Source organism: Epinephelus moara, chromosome 6 (genome assembly GCF_006386435.1).
Source record: "Epinephelus moara isolate mb chromosome 6, YSFRI_EMoa_1.0, whole genome shotgun sequence".
NCBI classification, from domain to species: Eukaryota; Metazoa; Chordata; class Actinopteri; order Perciformes; family Serranidae; genus Epinephelus; species Epinephelus moara.
Window position 1 is genome coordinate 15,323,589 of NC_065511.1, and position 21,316 is coordinate 15,344,904.

General features: G+C 38.5%; 1 protein-coding gene across 1 annotated transcript in view; it reads left to right on the forward strand.

The window, feature by feature from the left end:
* The first annotated feature begins 225 nt into the window (after positions 1-225).
* The window catches only part of ulk4 (unc-51 like kinase 4), a 114,612-nt gene continuing 93,521 nt past the window's right edge, over positions 226-21,316 (forward strand). Inside the window, exons 1-18 of the mRNA XM_050047611.1 lie at positions 226-261; positions 1,225-1,365; positions 1,765-1,864; positions 2,136-2,275; positions 2,367-2,529; positions 3,101-3,202; positions 4,045-4,128; positions 4,332-4,407; positions 4,624-4,761; positions 5,103-5,431; positions 7,282-7,351; positions 8,182-8,248; positions 8,505-8,597; positions 8,958-9,018; positions 9,132-9,340; positions 10,167-10,213; positions 11,058-11,136; positions 19,204-19,311. Coding sequence (XP_049903568.1) covers positions 1,228-1,365; positions 1,765-1,864; positions 2,136-2,275; positions 2,367-2,529; positions 3,101-3,202; positions 4,045-4,128; positions 4,332-4,407; positions 4,624-4,761; positions 5,103-5,431; positions 7,282-7,351; positions 8,182-8,248; positions 8,505-8,597; positions 8,958-9,018; positions 9,132-9,340; positions 10,167-10,213; positions 11,058-11,136; positions 19,204-19,311 — 2,004 coding nt within the window. The 5' untranslated portion in view covers positions 226-261; positions 1,225-1,227. The remainder of the gene's footprint in view (positions 262-1,224; positions 1,366-1,764; positions 1,865-2,135; positions 2,276-2,366; positions 2,530-3,100; positions 3,203-4,044; positions 4,129-4,331; positions 4,408-4,623; positions 4,762-5,102; positions 5,432-7,281; positions 7,352-8,181; positions 8,249-8,504; positions 8,598-8,957; positions 9,019-9,131; positions 9,341-10,166; positions 10,214-11,057; positions 11,137-19,203; positions 19,312-21,316) is intronic.

The window sequence follows — 21,316 nt, forward strand, 5'->3', positions numbered from 1 at the left end:
AGCAACGCAGGAACATACCATGTGAAGATGGGCAAGTTAAAACCAATAAATCTTTGACGTTACAATACTGCCAACCTTTCTCTAAATCATGTGTCTGTGGAAATATGTCATAAACTAAACTACACTTCTTTATATAAACGTGATGACTTTGGTATGAAGATGTAGCCTTCATTTTTTCGTAAGTGCTCCAGACTCCCCTCTTCCAGCAGGAATTTCGTGGCCCATTACGCTTCCGCCAACAAACAGCGGGTCGTTGAAGAAGTAAGTTGTAAGTTAGTTTGATAATAAACGTGAGGAATAGCTAATATATAAGTAATTAAGTGTTTTGTGGTTCTCTGCATAGTTGAATGCAATTTTCATGTAGTTACGTTACTTTTTTATCGCGTGTGTTACAGTAAACTGCTGTCTTGTCACAAGCGAACAAACTGCCTGTACTTTTGAATAGACGATAACGTTAGCGGACCACATACAATACAAGCTAACGTAACCGTTAGCCTCTAATTTGACAGTTGAAGTTAACGTTAAATATGCTTTTCACCTCCCGAAAGTTATCTACTTAAACATGCCAATTTGATATAGTTATAGCAGCTGTATTTTATAGCCAGCTGAAAGTTAAAAACTATTTTATGACTGCTCAAATGGAGCCCTGAGTCAAACAGGTGTTCTTCAAGTAATCAGCCGTAATTAAAATCACCTGGTAAATTTTACAGGCAGCAAATTGTATACCGTAGCTAGCATTAGTTGTGGCAAATGTAAGCCTATAGTCTACTAAATATAAGTTTCTCATATGGTTAACTTAACAGGACCAATACGATATACTTCAGCCTTTACATTAAACAAAATATAGTATTTATGTTCATGTATCTGTTTTTCTTTGACGTTTGATAAAGTAAACTCATGACGCCATTTTGAAATGTGGTCCTGTTATTTCTTTATAAAGAGTGATGTTGGCCAATGTCAGACCATACAAATGACATAATTGTTTAAACTGTAATTATAAACAATATATTTTAAATATCATGTTTCTTTTGTCAGAGTAAATAACATTACAGAAAATGCACAACATTTAAAGTAATGCCACAGTCTTAAAGTACTGTTTGGTTTAATGTCTGATGTACCTCTGCTTCTTTTCTTCACTGATGACAAACTACTCTCTTGATTTATAAACTCAGCTTCTGAAAATGTCTTATGATTATGACTAGACCTTTTATTTCTTTTCCACAGGGGATGGAGAACTTTATCCTGTATGAGGAGCTCGGAGCAGGCAGTAGGTCTGTTGTCTATAAAGGAAGAAGGAAGGGCAATCTCAACTATGTAGCCATCATCTGCGCCGACAAAGCCAAGAGACCTGAGATCACTAACCATGTAATATATTTCTTTAAACTACAAACTTATTAAGACCTATTACATTTTTATATTTTTTATATGTTAATGATAAAGTTGTTTAATGCAGCCCCAAACCTGAAATCACCAAATATGAAATAATGATTATAAGATTTTCAACAGTTATATTGACTTACACTTCTACTAATTATGCTGTCATCAGAAAAAAACAAGAACTATATGAATTACAATGTTCTAGACATCATAGATTTGGGCTCTATTTCCAGTCTAATGAGTTTCCCAAATTTCTATCAACATTGTCAACCAAACACTTCCAATTTTATAGGGATACTGCATGTGAATTATGTTTGCTTTTGAGTCTTGCAATAAAAAATTGATACCGTACACATTTACAGATGTCTTGCTTCTGTCCCCCTTTAGGTACGTCTCAGCCATGATCTGGATCATCCGAACATAGTATGCTTCTATGAGTGGTATGAGACAAGTGGCCACCTCTGGTTGGTAGTGGAGCTCTGTACAGGTCAGTAATTATTTCTTGCACCCCGTCTAAATAATAATGCACTATTAGATGTAATAACTGACTGCTGGTTTACAGCTATTGCAAGATATGGAGTGAGAAATGCATCTACAGCAATAAACTGATGAGATTTCCTAAATGGAAAATACCCTGATATTCTGGTCTATTTGATTATAGACAGATATTCACTTTCATGTACTGATTGCTCTCTTGTTTCTCTTTATTCTCTCGGACGACAATCTCTCTTTTGTCTCTCTATCCATCTGTTTGTCAGGTGGTTCCCTGGAGTCTGTAATTGGTCATGATGGGTGTCTGTCAGAAGATGTGGTGAGGAGGTTTGGATGGGACTTGGTCAAAGGACTGAAACACATCCATGACTCAGGAATCATTTTCTCTCACTTGACTCCTGCTAAGGTTTGCATCTCCGCTCATGTGTTTGTATGACTGTCAATATAACAGCAAAATCATGATATAAATGCAGTAACTCTCCTTTTGTTGCCCATAGATCCTACTGGATGGCAGCGGGACTTTGAAGTTTGGGAACTTCTGTCTGTCCAAAGCAGACGGAGAGACACTGGAGGATTTCTTCACCTTGCTCCCTACATCTGAGGAGGCAGGGGGAGGAGATAGCAAGGAGAACTATAACAACATGAGGAAAAAATTACATGGTAAGACTACTGTCTTTTTCATCATGTTGGTTCTGTATATTTGTTGATTGATGGATAAGCTGTCCAACCAATTAGCCAAGAGGAGTCCAAAGATGTGGATAGTTTTGACGAATGCATTTGATCTGGGACACAAGTTGGGAGAAACTTATTTGCAGCTGGGAAACAAGCAGGCAGATTTTTTTTTGTGACAGGGAGGGTGAAAATGCACGTATAGGAAAACTAATGGCAGCTGACAAATAGCTAGGTGTGCAACAACAGGAGTCATGTTTTATGTTACAAAAAAACCCTCTTATGTGGGTGGTTTCAGAAGGGCAGGAGCCAGAGGAGGGAGAACAAGGGGATGGTGTAGCTAAACGATGAGAACATGTTATACATTGTGGACAAAGTATGAAAAGTGATCTAAAGAAGTCCACTGTCATTCAGTAACTTAAATAATTGTTTTGCCATTAGCAAACATATTGATTATTCATGACACCTTATTACATGATGACCTTTTGTTTATGATAGCTGTTAAAGCTGTTCTTTAACTATTTTTGTCTTTCATAATTACTGTATGTGTGTTTATTTTCAGGTCCTCCAACTTACAGTGCTCCAGAGGTTTTGCAGGGATCAGAAACCAGTATGAGCTCTGATCTCTGGGCTCTGGGATGTATACTCTACTACATGTATACAGGTACACTCACTGTTTCTCACACATACACATACACACACAAACAAACATAAACACATTAACTATCTTTACATACACAGTAATATTCCAGTATTATTCGGATTAGGACAATATTCTGAATTTTTGTCATGTAAACAGCATTTTCTGTTTGGATATTCAGAATTAGGCATTTTTGCGCGTGAAGCATTTCCAGATTAAGAAATGTGGGATATGCACGTATTAGGCTAGTTTTAGTTTGGAATGGTTTTGTTTGGACAGGTCTGCAGCGCTTTTGGAATTTCCACCTCAGTTGTGGTTTTCATGGCAGTTTTGACATACAACCTCTTGCCTGTTTATGGTCGACTTTGTGCAAATATCACAATGGAGACCTTTTCAACCAGGTGAAAAATCCTATTTTGATGCAAAGAAGCAAAGTGGCACAAGTGGCTTTGGCTGTTCCACTTTTCCATGTTTTGATGTGATAGCTACATGTCATGGCATGCACAGCTGTCTGTGTAAACAGCTTAGTGGGAATATAGTCTTTTTCAAAATAAGGGTAAAAACCTTAAATATATTGTGCATGTAAACATAGCCATCTTACTCTGTTGGTTACCTGTAATTCATGATATTTATGATGATGCTACTGATGATGAACTGAGGTGAAAAGAAAAGATCTTAATATTTAAGTTACAGAATTTGAGTACTGTAACCTACAAGTGAATCCTAAAACCCTAAGGTGTAAATCTGTTGAAACAGAACAGCACTTAACAGGAAATAAGATACTAATGCTGACCCAACATACAGTATTATACTATGTCGTTTACTGTACTGTGTTTTAAGCATAAATCCAAACTGTTGCTTCCCAGGTAAACCTCCATTCTATTCTGATAGCGACACTGAACTGACAGAGATGATTTTACATCAGGAACCACTGGCTCCCACACAGACAGGTGATACACACTCTGTCACGTACACACACAATCACACAGAGATATGATGTTTGATAAATATTTTTGTTGCTGCACACCTGAAGAAATATTAGCAGCAATATGATGCCTTGTTTAGGGCAACGTTTCCTTGTATATTCCTGTTAGAGAGGTTGTTTTTTGGTTTGTTTTAATTGTGAGGCATTTTTCTATGTTGTTTGTTACAGTGTTTTCAGCCAGTCCTGCCAGTAAGGACTTCCAGAATCTTCTCCAAGGCTTGCTCAACAAAAACCCAGATAAGAGGTCAGGTTCATAGACACACACGCGCACATGCACACGTAATCCCTTTGTCTTAACATCGTGGCTATTATCTTGTACTTTGCATTAAAAAGAAGTCTTGTTCCTGACTCAAGTGAAAGTGGACACCTCAAGAGTTTCTAAGCTGCTTTTTTTGCATATTGAGTTTAGTGTCCCTTTTCTGTGTCCTAATGTTTACTTTTTTTGTTTTTTAATTATTAGGATAGACTGGCCTGAGTTGCTGGACCACCCTTTCTGGAAACAAGTACAAATGCAGGAAGAGGAAGAGGAAGAGGAAGATGAAGAAGAGGATCAGGAGGAAAAAATCAACTGTGAAGGGGTTGGCTCAGCTAGCTTGAGGTGTGTATATTATTATTTTTTCTTTTAATTGTACAGTACCCACAGCATTTACAGACATTTTGTTTTATTGCACACAAATCCGTTTTGTGAAAATAGTAATGCACACAGCAGTGGATGTACATGGCAAAGTGTAATCTAAGTCCAGTCTAGTCTTATTTAATCGCCTGGGAGAAGCCATGTATTTTGAAACACCTTATAATATGATGCAATACAGTTTAACAGCACAGCTAACAGCCTGCAGAATTACAATTATGTTTAATGAAACATAAGTTCATATGCTACAGTTTTTCCATCAGTTGAAGTAGTTTGTGTTAATGTGTTTTTTTTCAATACCTCCACAGACACGCAGGGTTTCCTGACCCTTTACCTCCAGGACAGACAAACAAGCTTCCCAACAGCCATTCGGCCATCACCCAGCCAGCCCATAAGAACCTGATTTCATCAGAGACAGCAACTGCAACGATTAACAGAACATCAGACAGAAGGACTGATTGCCAACAAGCTGTCAGACACACAACCTCTGGAACCTTAAGGAATAGCCAGAGCTTGAAAACGGAGATGAGAAAGGAGAGAGGAGGAGATGGGGATGTAATGAGAGAAGATGACCCCAAGCTTACTGGTGCGCAGCAGGCTTGCCACACACTGCAGCCCAATACGTCATTCATACTAGGTAACATATTCCTCTATGTCTGTGTAATTATGCCTCCATATCGGCAATATCTGTAGCTGCAGGCAGTATGTTTTTTAGGTTGTCTGTCTATCCTTCTGTCTGTCCCATTCTCGTGAGTGCGATATCTCACGAATGCCCTGGGGGAATTTCTTCAAATGTGGCGCAAACATCCCCCTGATTTCAACAATGAAGTGATTAGATTTTGGTGGCAATAGGTTAAAGGTCAAGGTCAGTTTGACTTCATAAAACATGTTTTTGGCCATAACTCAAAACTTCTTCTGCTAATTGTGACAAAACTTTACACAAATGCCTAAGAGGATATCATGATGAAGTAATGACATTTTATATCCAAAAGGTCGAAGGGCAACTCGACTGTGACATCAAAATATTCTGCATAAAACACTTTCATGGCCATTACTCAACATCATAACTGAGGGACAGAAGGGGAGACATTTTAGTTTGGATTTAATACTAGTTTTGAAATATTATATACCACCTTATTCTAGTAGTTATGTCCTCTTTATAGGGCTGTATCAAATTGTTGAAAACTCTGAAGCTTAATTTATAACACTGAAATTTGAATTTGAATGTTGCAAAGCTTTTTTTCTTTTTTGCTTTTCATTTAATTTTGTTTGAACCTGCTATTTCTGCACAGCTGCAGATACAGACTAGTCTACACTGATATCATTAGAATTATACTAGAATTATATTCCAGTTGTGGTTGTTTAGGAGTGTTTGCGACTCGTAATCCAGACATTTCCAACAATTCAAGAGCACTGGTCCAAGTCTAAGTCCAAAAGTCAAAATGTATTTATATAAAAGATAAATGTAATCATTTCCAAAATTCACAGCATGTTTTTATCAAACAAAATATTCAGCTTCAATCCATATTTGTTGGTGTTTAGCCTTTCAGGGACATCATTTCCTCTGCTATTGCAAAAACTGGTTGCACTACTGCCTGCTGCACGTAAGGTCAGGCACGCACCTGTATTAACAGAGCACTACAAACTAAAAGCACAATAAATTACATTTATTCATGAAAAAATGATTTGATAAAAGAAAAAGACTAACTAATTTAATCTGATGAATCCCTTTATTGAAAGTCAGGATTATACTTGATGATTTTTTAATTTTTTTTTACAGTTGTAAAGTCATGAAAGATGACAACATACATTCAAAGCTTAATTCAAAATCTCAATAGAAGCTTCAAATGCAAAAAAAAAGTTATTCAGTACAGCCCTTCCTCTGTATGTGTGCACCTTGTGTGTCTGTTTGTGTGTGTGTGTGTGTGTGTGTGTGTGTGTGTGTGTGTGTGTGTGTGTGTTTGAGAGAGATGGAGGTTGATAATTTTTAAGGTTGTTCATTTGACTTTGCATACTGTATTTACTGTATTTTTATGGGAAGAAAAGAAACCAATTATCATACCTCTAAGCCAGGCTGTTTCTCAGCAGCACCACTGAGAATTTGCAACTTGATATTGTTGGAAGGACAGACACAACAGGCACAATCAGCAAAGCATAAACAAAGAATAATAAGTGAGGTTTTCATTCCTTTAACAACTTATTTTTCTGTGTTATGTTTCACCATAACAGATGTATGAACCTGGCTGTGGCAATCAGGTTTTCTGGATAAGCCAGTTTTGTTCTGCTCTATTCTTTTCCCCTCAACTGCAAACATTTGGGCTGATCAGTGTTTGCTGTAGGTGCTATTGTGCAATCTCATCCCTGATTAAAATGTGTGCTCCATTTTTCACCTTTGTGGCAATTACTAGATATGTGTCTCAGATATACTGTGTGTTGTATGAACCCCAGAAAATTAGATTTCATGTCTTTTGTGCTTTTCTCCCCCAGATAACGTGTCAGAGCTCCGGCCAAAGAGTGGTGTGGATGAGGACAACACTGAAGCGATTTTTCTGTTGAGGTACTCAGTTTAGTCCAACTGCTGCCTGTCTACCTGTTATGACAGACTTTTCTGGGGTCACAGAATTTTAGCTGTTTTGTCAGGGTTGTCTACCTGTCAAAGCAGTAAGCTAAATGATGGCCTTATACTATGCAGCCCCCCCCCCCAAAAAAAAACAAAACAAAACAAAACCCAAAAACAATGTATAGACTCATATAGAAGTAAATGCTCTCAGTCATCACTTATGACCCACTTTAAGTGTGTGAAGGTGTATTTTTTTGCAGAGCCTCTGCCCTCTGCCTGGATTTTCTTGTTTTCTGTGTTCAGGATGTTTATAGGCGTATACCCACACAGCACTGAGGTGAGGTTGGGGCTTTGGAAAAAAGTTGCGACCAGGTGCCAGACCACAAGCAACACACATCTAAAACAATGCAAATATAGTGAGGTGAAATGCCAAATGAGAGGGAATCTGGGGTTGGCTTTTAGTTTCAATTTCGCTGGTGAGCCTGTTTACAAACAATTACTGATAATCCTGCATAGAAATCCTTTATTTTCTTCTTTCTGAAAAGAAGGTGAATCTCGAAAGAGTTACACAAAATATTGTACTCCGTCCAAACTTGTATACTGGACATATACACATCTACAATATACTCTACAGGGGTGTACGCAGTATAATACAGTACTGTAATTTGTAAAGTGTGATTTTAGGGTGGCCCCAGTGGTATTTACACATCTATCCTCAGCAATACTGTACCCTACAGGGGATCACTCTCATGTATCCCTATCCAACGGTTAGCCATAAAAAGCAAGCAGAATATTTTAATATAATCATCATCCTATTTTTCCTCTAGCTCCTGTGCCAACTCAAGGAGAAGCTGCAGTATTTCAAACTGTCCAAATGAGACCCCTCCACCTCAGGTTACTGCCACCATACACTCTGAAATCTTTCACAACATGTTAACAGCAGAGAGGAGAGGTTAATGCTAATATAATAACAACGTAGTCACTATGCATAACCCAATCACACTACTGCAGGTCTTTTTTTTTTTTTTACTGTAGTCTCAAATATATTTTATATGTTTGACATTAAAGGCATGTTATCCTCTGCTTCCATCTACTGGTGAATATTTCTCACCTCCTTTGCTCAAGTCGACTCTTTTGTCTTCTATCTTAGACCAGCACTGGTACTGACATCACATCTTGTGTGAAAGCTCTTCTCCATACTGACTCTGATCTGACTGTCACCCCAATCATGGACAACCCCAAGGTACAGACAGGCAATTATATTGGAAAAAGGCTATTTCAGATTTCAGGGTGTTTTCAGATACTTAAAATAAATCTATAAATAGACTAGAATAATCTTAAATAGTAAATGTCCTTGTGAGGAGTGTTTCAATGTTTTATTTTAAGCCCCTCTCAAAACTAAATTGTGTTAGGTAGACAGTATCAAACAACAATATTGCTTAAGTTTTATGGAACATTTTCACTGTAATAAAAATGCTTGCATGATGAATATGAAAACAGTATATACTGTTTTCATATGGCAACAGTTTCATGGGAATGAGATATGAAGATCAGACAGCTCACAGTTAGGCTCACGGTGTGGTATTCTCTCTCTGTTCGCCAGATTCTTAAGAGCCCTCCTTTGCGATTTGATCCCAAAACCCTTTGTGTACCAGCATATTCAGGTACTGTGGTACTTGTGTTTTTCGAGTCAGTATCAGAGTCCTATAGAAAGTACAGAGGATCATTGGCCCCAATCTGTCTTGAGGCTGACTTTTTCTCATCTCCTCTCCTTCAGTTGAGAAGATGCAGTCCCTGAGTGATGAAGACTGGACTGTCTTTATCTTACAGCTTTGTTCATCCCTTGAAGAACCGAACCCCTCCACTGCTCCTCCTCCTCCTTCTCCTCACTCCACAGCCACTCGCTCCAAACTCAACCTGCTGTGCTACCTCTGCTGTGTGGTTGGTCATAAAGTTATTGCTAACAAGCTGATGAACTCAACATTGGTAAGAAAAACATTTATTTACTTAGGATTCCCTGTTGAAATATTGTTGCATCACAAGTGGTTGGGTATGACAAGATGATTTTGCAGTTTTAGTGAATATTTTAGAGTTTATTACTGCATAGCTGCATGGGAGTTCTTGCTCTCAGCTCAGTGACACTGTGGCTGTTTCCTCTATTTTGCTGTAAACAGTAAACAAATACAAATAATAACTTTTTATGTAATCATTTTTTGTTTTCCCCAGTCCTTGTGTTCCCTCTGTGACACATTTGCCAGCAATTTATTTTTACCTGTCAGCAAACACCTTCACCGGGAACATGTAACAATGCATGAGGCTCTTGCTATTGTTTCCGGCTAGTCATTAGTCAAGTGCGAGTCATTAGTGCAGTGACAAGGACATAGTCTCATTATTCCAGTCCCATTTATTCTAGGCTACTTCTGTTTTGTTTGACTTTAAACATGAAAGCCTGAGAACATATACTTTTCAAAAATAAGAATTTTAGTTGTAATAAAACATTTAAAAAACAATTTAAGATATTTTGACTACTTTTAAGACATCAGTATTGGTATAATAAGATAGTGTGATGATAGTTTTCTCCAAATATCTCATCTGTTTTATTCACCCATCAGACATTTAAAAAACTGCAATTATTTTACTCAAGTATGGGCAAACTTAATACATTTGAACAAGCTTATTAAAAGTCATAATGGATCTAAAAAACATATTTTGCTGTCATATAATAATTTCTTACAGATAAGGTTCTTAATCTTGTTTGTCTTTCTTCTTTCTCTCTCTAACTGTCTTTCTATCTCCTCCCTCCTTCATTCAGCTTCCAGTATTGACCCAGCAATTACGACAAGCTCCTAACTGGGATGTGTAAGTACATATATAAATATACTCTGTATAAATCAGGGAGCATGATTGTGCACCCTGCATTAAGGTTGGAGAAGTGGTTACTACTGATCCACAGTAAAGATGTAAAGGTAAATAATCATTGTTGGAGCTGAACTACAAGCTATTGAGATGTGGATACCCGAGATGCATGTGATGTGGCAGAACTATGATAGAAAGACTACTGGCGGGGCATCAGTGGCTTAGTGGATAGAGCAGGCGCCCCATATACAAGGCTGTTGCCGCAGCGGCCCGGGTTCAACTCCAGCCTGTGGCCCTTTGCTGCGTGTCACTCCCTCTCTCTCTCCCCCTTTCACACTTGACTGTCCTATCGATTAAAGGCCCCAAAAAATATCTTAAAAAAATAAAAATAAAAAAAGACTTCTGGCTGAAAAGCACTAAGATGCAGCAGCCAAATTACTTTTTTGGCTGGACTAAAGTAACAAACAGAGGCAGACAAGCACTTGGAGGACAGCATACTGTTAAGGATGTGTCCTTGCTCCCTCTCCTTCTCTCCCTCTTTCTCTCTCTCTCTTTCTTTTGCAGTTTTACAGAACTGTGCTTCCAAGTCACTGCTGTTAACACCAACACATAGCATGTTCTCTGAAAGCTCAAACAATGTGGGTGTTTCTAAAGGTGCTCTCAGTTTTGTTTGGAGGTTACAAGCTTTTTACGTGAAATGGAAACTTGATTTTCTCTTTAATCGGGACTGATTTTATAATGTTAGTGATTAAATATACTTTTCTGGAAAGTCCCAGGTTAATATGAAAACAGGAAATCAGCAGTTTTCACATTTTGTGTTTTAAATTAAAATAAATATGTTTTCTAGACGGAGCAAGGTTCTCAGAGTGATGGGTCTCCTGGCTCTGCACTGTACTGAACTGGGAGAGGGCAGTCTTGTTTCTGAGGTCTGGAACACACACACACACACACACACACACACACACACACACACACACTGTCATTTCTATGTAAATAAATAGGAATTTTCATTCTATATTGATTCCACTGCAATCTCCATTTAGTGTTGAATTTCATTCAGAATAAAGTTAAAGCATGTCTCTGTTCGTTCAGTCTTTAGTGGCTAGTTCCAGACCAACCCTGGCACTGTAGAAAAAGCACAAAACAAATCATTATAAAAAAATCTGTTGTCATTTTTACTTTAAAACAGTAAATGGTTCAAGTCATATTAAAGTATTCAAAACAAGCAATTGAACAGGAATTCCCAAACCTTTGCAAAACGTTTTGAGGACCTAATACTTGCAATACCAGTTTACACCATGAGGTGCCAGTATGTACCAGCAGATGTACAGAAAGTCTAAATGCACATCTTTGCATAAAAAATAAAACATAACAATGAGTGTACTACTGCATGCAGTGTATTTAAGTGTTTTTCTATTTATAAAAAGTCCTTTCTTAAAGCTACAGTTGGTAACTTAAAAAAAGTTTTTCATATTTGCTGAAACCGTCAGTATATTCACACAGCACTAACTAAAACAGATAATCTGCAAAAAAACCATCAAATTAATCTGCCGTCTCTTTTGCCTTATAGCATCTCCAATGGTCTTACTGCATGTCAATGAAAACAATAGATCAGAGGAGGAGGACACTGAGGAGTCTAACGCGGCTGTCAGTCGCTACTTGTGAACTGTTGTCAAACTAGGCAGTGCCGATCAAATATGAATCAAGATTCTTTTACTGCATTGTCAATTTCTCACCTCAAATGTTTTCAGAAACACATTGTAGTGAACTGTTTAGCTGTAATATGAGAATGACTGTGACCCAGCTGCTATGTTGAAAACTGTCGTGTCAATACCAACCACCGTCCACCAGCCGGACCAACTTTCCCATTTTACAGCTGAATAGTACACTACAATATGTTTCTGAAAACATTTGAGTAAGAAATAGGCAATGCAGTATCAGAATTTTGATTCATATTTTGTCAGTTTGACAGCAGTTCATGGAGTGATATGCCATGATTGACAGCTGCATTTGAGACTTCTTGGCTGTGATTGGTTGTTGCTGCTGAGCCGCGGTCTGAATCTAATGAATGCTATTAAAGGCAGTAGGAGGAACATGATATTTTTCACAGACTATCTGTCTCAGTATTTTTTTTAGAATATAGTGACAATTTCAGCAAATATGACACAAACTTATATTTTCATAAAATGACTTAAATAGTTAGTGTGGCCTCACAGCAACAGGGTTCCCAGTTCGAACCCACATGACATGCAGGTTATATTAATAAGTGACTTTAAAGGTTTGAATGTAAGGGTGAATGGGTCTATGTGTCGGCCCTGTGATAGGCTGGTGTCCTGTCCAGGGTGAAGCCCTGCCTTTTGCCCAGTGTTAGCTGGGATAGGCTCCAGCCCCCCATAACCCTGAATAGCATGAACAGTTAGGGATAATGAAAGAATGAACATTTTCATAAAAGTTACCAACTGTAGCTTTGATATAGTTGTGCACATCAATGAGGATTTCTTTGTACTTAAAAAGTTTTATAGATGTTTAATTTAAGTTTGATTGTTATCCCTGCTTTTGTTCTGTTTAGAGGCATGTCACCAATAAATGTTTTAGCCCATCATGAAGGGGAAACTCTAATCCTAAAACAAGATGTGGATAGGAATACATATTCTGTGTACACTAACTTTATAATTACCAGCAGGTGGCGTTAAAAACCTACAAGCCTCAGAGATATTAAACCCCCCCCCCCCCCCTCTCTCTCTCTCTCGCTTGCTCACTCTCTCACTGATTCACTCACCCACTCACTCACACACCCCAACAAACACGCAGAAATCTTTTTTGGCTTTTACTAGGTTATGTATTGCCTACACAGTACATCGCTCCTAAATGTTGGTTTTATTTTTTAGTTTGGTAAAATAGTTTCTGAAAGGTTGTTATTTACAATCAAACATTATAGTAAAGTAAAATAACAACAATACTCCTCACGTGATCATAAACTGATGAGATGTAGAGTTCCAGCCTATAATAGCGCTAATATGACAACTGGAAGTGGTTGCAATGCTACTGTAATTTCTTATCGTAACTGTCGAGGTAGTTACAGGTCTGTATTGCATTTGTAGATTTTTTAGTTTTTTAGTTGTACGGTGGTTTTACAGATGGAATCTCTTGATCATAGTTCTAGTGATGATGCACTTGAAAGTGCTGTACATATACACACATATATAGTTGCAAGTTTTTTAGGTACACCTTGCTAAAACTAATGCAGCCTAACAGTCAAATCAGTTTTATTTATAAAGCCCAATATCACAAGTCAGGCGTCTTCCTCAAGGTGCCTTACAGCCTGTACAGCCAACGATACCTTCTATTCATAGACCCTTGATTCAAACGAGGAAAACTCCCCCCCAAAAAAACCTTAATGAGGGAAAAAAAGAAACTTATAGGAGGGATTCCTCCTCCAGGACAGACTGATTTTAGAGCCCTTTGAGGCAAATATTTGATTGTGATATTGGGCTGTGTAAATAAAATTGACTTGACTATTGGGCATTAGTTTTATCCAGGTATACTCAGTAAACTGGCAACTGAGTTGTATGCAGCTACATCACTGTAATACCCAAAATCATGTTAAAGAAAGTGCTATGAGGTAATAGGACATGCTCGTCTACACACACATTTTCTTAGACAGCGGCAAACATAGATAGTTCAGATACTTTACTAAGCCCACCTGAACACACTCACACACAGACACATTCAAACAGAGTGGTGTTGATCTAATTCAATGTAAAAGCAGTATGTGTGGAGGTGAGGTCTTTCATCCTAAACAGACCTAAACACCCTTTTTCCTGTCTCTACTCTTCTTTGTCTCTTCATCTGCTCGATCACAGCTATTTATTCTGAATGTAATCCATTCCGGTTAAAATAGTTCTGATCCCACATCCGCTCTCTTTCCTGGTTTGTCCTTTTCTTCTCTCTGTCTCCACTTGTTCTGACACTTTGCTGCTACTGAGTCGTCACGGCGATTTACAAAATGGCCGACTGTGGCACAGCAGTGTTTTTTTTTTCTTTCTTTCTTTTTTTTTTCGGTGCACTTGTTGTTAAAGACAAATGGCGGAACATATTTTCCGCACCCCTCCTTACCTCCCTTCAGCTACCGTAGGATGACAAATTGTTAAAAAAAGGACAAAGCTGTACATTTGTGCCCGTGTGTCTTTGTGTGTCTGTCCATTTGTGTCTATGACCGTGTGTGTGTGTGTGTGTGTGTCCTTCTATAGACTCAGCAGGGGTTTTCTGTGTATGTGTGAGTGTGTGTGTGTGTGTGTGTGTGTGTGTGTGTGTGTGTGTTTGTAAGTGTGTATGGGCTTTTTTGAGACATGTTTGTGTGGGCACTCAGCAGGGGTCCTGTGTATGTAGTTTTCTGTGTATCTGTGTTCTGTTTGCCTATTTGTGTGTGTGCATGCAAATGTAATGTTCTGTGTTTGTGTGTATTCTTACATTATATTGATGCTAACAGATGACCAATAAAACAGCACATACTTGCATTTTGTGTGTGTGTCTATGTGTGTGTGTGTGTGTGTGTGTGTGTGTGTGTGTGTGAGTGTTGTCTCAGCAGGGGTTCTCCTGCTGCAGTCCTGCTGATTGGAGTGTCAGGGCTGGGCTTAGTTACCATGGTAACTGCCATATACTTCAAACCCCCCCCACCCCCAAACATGAACACTTACAAACATGCATGCGCACACACGCATACGTACGCACGCACCTGTCTGTCTATGTCACTCCTTCTGTCTCACCCTCTCCTGTCTGTCCGTCCGCTATGTCTTTCCTCTCTCCCTTTAGTCTGTCTGTCTTTGTCCCTCACTTTTACCGTCTCTCTCCTCGAATAGAATTAAATGAGAATAAAATTTTCTGGGTTAATGTTACTAACGCAAGCTTGCTGCTTTCCTTATGCAACGTAGGGAAGCTGTGCTTTCAAAACCAACTAGATATCATTTTCCCCTTCACTTATCATCACTTATAAAGTTTTCTGTGGCTTTTACAGCGGTTTAGCCGGTAAAGCTTCCACTGTGCAGGGTGTTTCATGGGGATATGGAGTCTTAATGCATTCTAAGAGCTCACAGCAATCTTTAGGAACACACATTCAGAGGGCATTCGCTCCAGGAAGACACTACTTGAAACGTTTGTGAATAATGCAAGGAAAAGACGAGAGTTTGAAGCACTTGTGTTGTGTTAATATATGACTATTAATGCATTTTGATTTAAAAAACCCCAAACATTAGAAAACTACAGTACAGACTACAGATCAACACGTTATGGTTAGACAGAAAATATCATGGTATTGGTTCCTGGAGATATTTTGTGAAAATATTCTCAGAGCCTGTGCTAATCTTTGTCCAACATCTGCTAAATTGGGTGTTTGAAAAAAACAATGTATAGACGCATACAGAAGTAATCCCTCTCAGTCGTCACTTAAGACCCACTATAAGTTTGTGGTGCTGTATTTTTCTGCGGAGATTCTGCACTCTGCCTGTATTTTCCAATTTTTTCTTATATTCTGTGCTCAGGATGTTTATGGGCGTGTACCCCCACAGCGCTCAGGTGAGGTCAGGACTTTATAAAAGATAACAACCAGGTGCCAGACCACAAGCAACAGGCATCCAAGAGACACAGTGCAGAAGAAACGCAAATATAGTGAGACAAAACACCAAATGAGAGTGAATCTGGAGTTGGCTTTTACTTTTCACTTTTGTTGGTGAGCGTGTTAACAAACAGTTACTGACAATTATGCATAGTAAATCTTAAAACATTATGTTCTTTATGTATTTGAGCCATGCATTTGTTGGCTTGTTTTACCATTCGACATACAGGATGCCATGTCTGCCACTGGATACTTTAATATATCTGCACATTCTGCAAGGATCGATCTTACGACATCTCAGTAAAAAGCTAGCATGGAAATTAAGAAAGTTAAGTAAAGTGCTGGGTGCTTGAAAATTACAGGGTTACCTCTGACTGGAATGCTGCAATACTGCTTAAAACATCAGTCTCTTCTCTTACCTCAGCAAAGAAAAACCTCGTATTAGCTGTAAAATAAAGTGCAGTTCCTTCTATGAAGCACCAGTAATCCACCAACCTGTTCTCTATTTTTTCTTGTCACATCTGTCCCAAGTGTAGACATCCAGTAACTACTTTCATGTACTATTTGTATGTGTCGTGTTGGTGTGTGTATGTGCAAGACTTATGTCTGCTGTGTTGGGGCGTCTTTTTTTTCCTCTGCACCACTATAAGAGTGTTTGTTATGCATGTTAATTAAGTGCATATGTTTATGTTTCCTTCTGTGCATTCATGTGCATTATTTGATCTGAGGGAGTGTTGATGCTGAGATAATGATAATGTGTTCTGGGAGGGAAAATAGTTTTTGTGTGTGTGCGTGTGTGTGTGTGTGTGTGTGTGTGTGTGTGTGTGTGCGTGCGTGCGTGCGTGCGTGCGTGCGTGCGTGCGTGCGTGCGTGCGTGTGTGTGTGTGTGTGCATGTTTATGTTTGCTTTTCCACTCTAGCTCATTGCACAGGGGTGCCTTTTACTACCCTCTGCCTGAGAGCAGCTGCGTGACCAGTTTCAAACACACCCCAGAATCTCAGCTCCCCACTCAGCCATTTATGTTATTAGCGGGTTTAGCTCAGGAAGGGAGTGAGAGAGAACAGAGAGCAATAATGTGGGAAAGAGGCAGAAAACCAAGAGCAGTTTCTTTAACAGCACATATGTACCATTCGCATCCTTGGTTGATAGTGACACTACATGATATGAGTTTATAGATTATGTAGAAATACGTTTAAATTAGGTCAACCAAAACATATTGGCCTCCGTCCTAGGCTCAAAGTGTGTTGGTAATAACGTTCAGACCTACTCAGAATTCTAGTTGCAAACTGATGCTGTACCATGCTCATCGATGGCTCAGCTTGAGGATACACTACAGTTCTTGGGCATAAATAAAAGGAAAAAGAACTCTTCTGGGAAAGGGGAAGATATGTTGAGAGAGAACATGACAAACAGACTGTTACCACTTCTCACCCTACAACGAGAGAGAGAGACAGAAGGTGAGAGACAGTGAAAGCAAGCGAGTGTGAGAGAAAGATGTAGGTGAGGAAGAAAAGGGGGAAGAGTATGAGATATGTGATACATACATTGAGGGCAATTCAACAAGAAGAAGAGAGAAGATACAAGTAGAGCGAAAAACAATAGTGGAAGGAGAGACAGAGAACACAGAGAGGTGGAAAACCAGAAAGTGGAGAAGAGAGAGGGGGAGAGATAGAGGAGTGAGGCAGAACTTGCATCAGATCACAGAGGGGGGAAGCTGGCAGTAATGCTAATGCCAGGAAGCAGTCAGCCAGCAAGGCTGTCTCCGCATATACTTAACTGTGTGTGTGTGAGTGTGGTGTGCATTTCTTACAAGTGCATATGATTGCATGAATTTGTGTACTTATTATGTGAGTGCATATACTTAATGCCCTGAATACACGTGTGTTTGTGTATACATGCATTTGTGTGTGTCCCTTGCCATGTATTTTGGCGTGTGTATATGAATTTTAGTGGTTTGTCAGAGAGATTGTTGTTGCTGCTGCCCAGCTCATTTCTTTCTCTTTCCCAACCTTTTTTGCCCCATTTCTCTTGTGTCTATATCCCTCCTCTTTTCCCTCACCCTCTTGTCTTAATTTATGCATTCCCTCCTCCTTGTTGTTTCACCCTCCTTTTCTCGCTCTACCTTCTCCTCCTCATTCTTTACCCTATCTGCTTTTACCCTAATCTCTCTGAAGTTTCTCTAATTTTTTGGTCATATTAAAAAGATTCAGCCCAGTAATTTGATTTTAAATAGTGTATTTTCTGTACACGTGAAAGTCTTCTACCACTAAATAATGATGAGATGTTGCCTATAGTAGTTGGTGTTGCATGGTCAGATCATAGTTTACTTATTTACTACTACTTCCTGTAGTGTGATTTGATATGTTTCCCCGATTTTAGGACAGTGCAGCAGAACAATCACAGACATGACCAAATAGATCCAAAGATAAAGTAAAGAATTGGAAGGCAGTCTTCCCAAGTTCAGTATTTACTTACCTGAGTGGGTAACAAGAGTTAAACAGGCCTGAGATCTGGTTTGGTGGTTTTAAATGTAAGGGGAGAAGTGATAGAGTGAGGCAGTTCCTGTAGAAGACCTCTAAATGAAAATGATAGAATATAGTTCTCTTGTTGTTAGTGAGGACTAGCCTACTTTTTCATTTGGTACACAGCGATGAGTGCAATATTTATCTCCTGAAGTGAAACACAAAGCACAATGATAAACTGCACATGCTCTTTTATGGTAAACTGAGCACCATGAGAATAAGTCCACAGTCAAACACAGACATGATAGTTGACTATACAGTCTTTTTCCTTTCCCCAAGATAGAAGCATGCTGTATTTCTATATAAAGAAACAAAAACCTTATCTTAAGTTTCTGTGCCAGTTGTTTCACATGCTGTTTAAACAGAGAATACTGTTTAGCCAAATTCACAGGTATTGGCAAGACTGGACAGTTTCAATTCCAGTACCATTAAGTGTATGGACGGCAGGTAGATTTCAGCTGAAATCGTGTTCTTGAGAATCAAACACATTTTGTCTTGTCAGCATTCAGTAGTTTTAGGTTATGTAGTGATGTCTGAAGGTGTTAAAGCATACTGTAATCATATATTTGCAACCACATATTAAGTATAAGTTTATAAGCGTTTATCTCAATTTTTCCAGGTCTGTTCTGAGACCACATATGACGAAATACTACCTTGGTGAAATTATGACTGTTACATGACACAGTGAAATGTTATTGACACTGTCTTAGAGAGCTGTTGATTGGTAAACTTTCTTGCCATAAATTTCAGTTCAGAGTCTAGTCTAAAACAAAAGTCTAGCTTTGAATATTATTTTCCATTTGATTTTGCAACGATGAAGTAGAGGTGCTGATGAAACTATGTTTCTTCTCTCTTTCCAGGCTGTGTCCACACTGACAGACCTGTTGAGGGATAACCTGAGAAACAGTAAAATAAAGCAGTTCCTGTTGCCACCACTCGGGGAGATCCTCTACCTCATTGCCTCTCAGGTAGACACTGCATCACAGAAGCCAGTATGGGGAGACATACTGTGTGTAAAGAGGAGATACTGCAATTAAGCATTCAAATGGATCCAAATACACACTATTTAAGTGAGAAATGGGTCCTTATATGCACTTGCTTGCTTGCACACAAAGGGCATGGATTACATTAGTTCCATGGCGTTGTTCGTTGTTCCCTTCCTTTGAAGGTGACTTTTCTTTAGACAAGGCAAAAGAGAGGATGGACTTTGGCATATGATAAAGGTTTCTGTTCAGAATTGCAATATTTCTGTTTTTGAACTCGGGCCTATATGAAAACCGCTGTGAAGTTAAAAAAATGTTTCAGGGAAATGCACTGATGTAAGACAAAAGAAAACACCTAATGCTATTTCCATGAACCAATAAGTTTGCAGTCGTTTTCAATTTAAACAAGAATAACATACATCACCTATCCCCAGTTTATTTAGTATGGCTGCAAGACCACACTTTGAAATAAGTAATGTGATGTACAGTAGTTTGGAGTATTGACAAAAAAATCAAAGACGGTCGAGCTATATGGAGAATAACCTCTGTAGTCATCGTTCACTGACCCGCACATTGTGCCAAATCTTTGGTAAAGTATTCCTTGCTGTGTGACTTGTTGTTATTACCCTCATTAGGGTATTGAATTTGGCATTTTGCCGATTTGAAACTCACTTAAGCTGACCACACTAGAAGAAATCAGTGCTGAAATTCTGGGCCTCTGAGAGAATGTTGATTTATATCAAACATTTTGATGTAATAGACATTCTGTAGTGTGGCAGGGTCATTAACTAAATCTTAGACAAGTACTGTCAATATTGCTTAGGCCAATATACATACTGGACCCGTTAATAAAATACTTGGAAAAAGGAATACCTTGCCCACAAAATGACCATTTATAAATGACTCATTTGTAAATCAATTAGTCATGCTGTGTTACCTTGAATTTGTGAAGAAAATAGTTTTTCTCAGAGGCCTCCATGGAAAACGGTCAACATATTGATTTACTGATTGGTTGGGAACCCATTTAACAACAGCAAAACTACATCAAAACATTCGCTCACAAACCTTCACACAATTAAAGTCTCATATATCCAGTCGTATGCTCATGAAATACATGCATTTTAGATAAAACCTCTCTATTTTAAACTGAATTCAAAGTGTGACTTATCTATGTTCTTTTTCAAAACAAGACTCTACATGTGTTTAGGAAGTACTGAGCATTCGACTGGATAAATGAGAGCTGGAATTATACTGCACGAGTTGTGTGAGAGTTTTTAAGGATGTTGTGACGTAGTTTTGCTGTCGTTAGATGTGGTCCTCAGTCAGTCAATAAAGCAATATATTAGCCTATTTCTGTAGAGGCATGTGAGATAAACAAAGTTTTCTTAAAATTTGAGTTTATAGGGCGTGACGAAATGATTTACAAATGGTCGTTTTGTGGGTGAAGTATTCCTTTAAATTATTTGATTGTTTCATATTATTACATGAGAACTACAATGAATACAGTGATCCACTTGCTGGTCACCCTGCTGATAAATCACAACCCCAAACAATAGTAGGATGGCAGATTGTAAAGTGGCTCACATCTAGTTTACTCTCCAAATAATGTGCAAAGTACACTTAAAACAAACTAGCCATAACTTGTGTTTATGTAGTATGGACCTTACACTTCTAGGCCCCCAAGAAATGGCTTTTTAAATGTGAATGATGGTAATCAGATTTCAGAGAAAAGTTTCTCTTTTACAAACGCTTAAGTAATTATTTGCAGAATGGCTCCTTTCTTTCGAGTAATGAATCAAAGTGAATTGAGCACAGCACTGACGCCAGATGCCAGAAAGATCAAAACACATTTTCTTATTACCTCAGTGAGAAAGTCCAATCTTGAGTGAAATGAATGAAACTGAGTGCTCTGTCATTAGGTAATGGAGTTTAAATTTACATGCTGACTAAATTGAATTGAAAGCGAATTGACCCCTGGCCCTGAAAATTA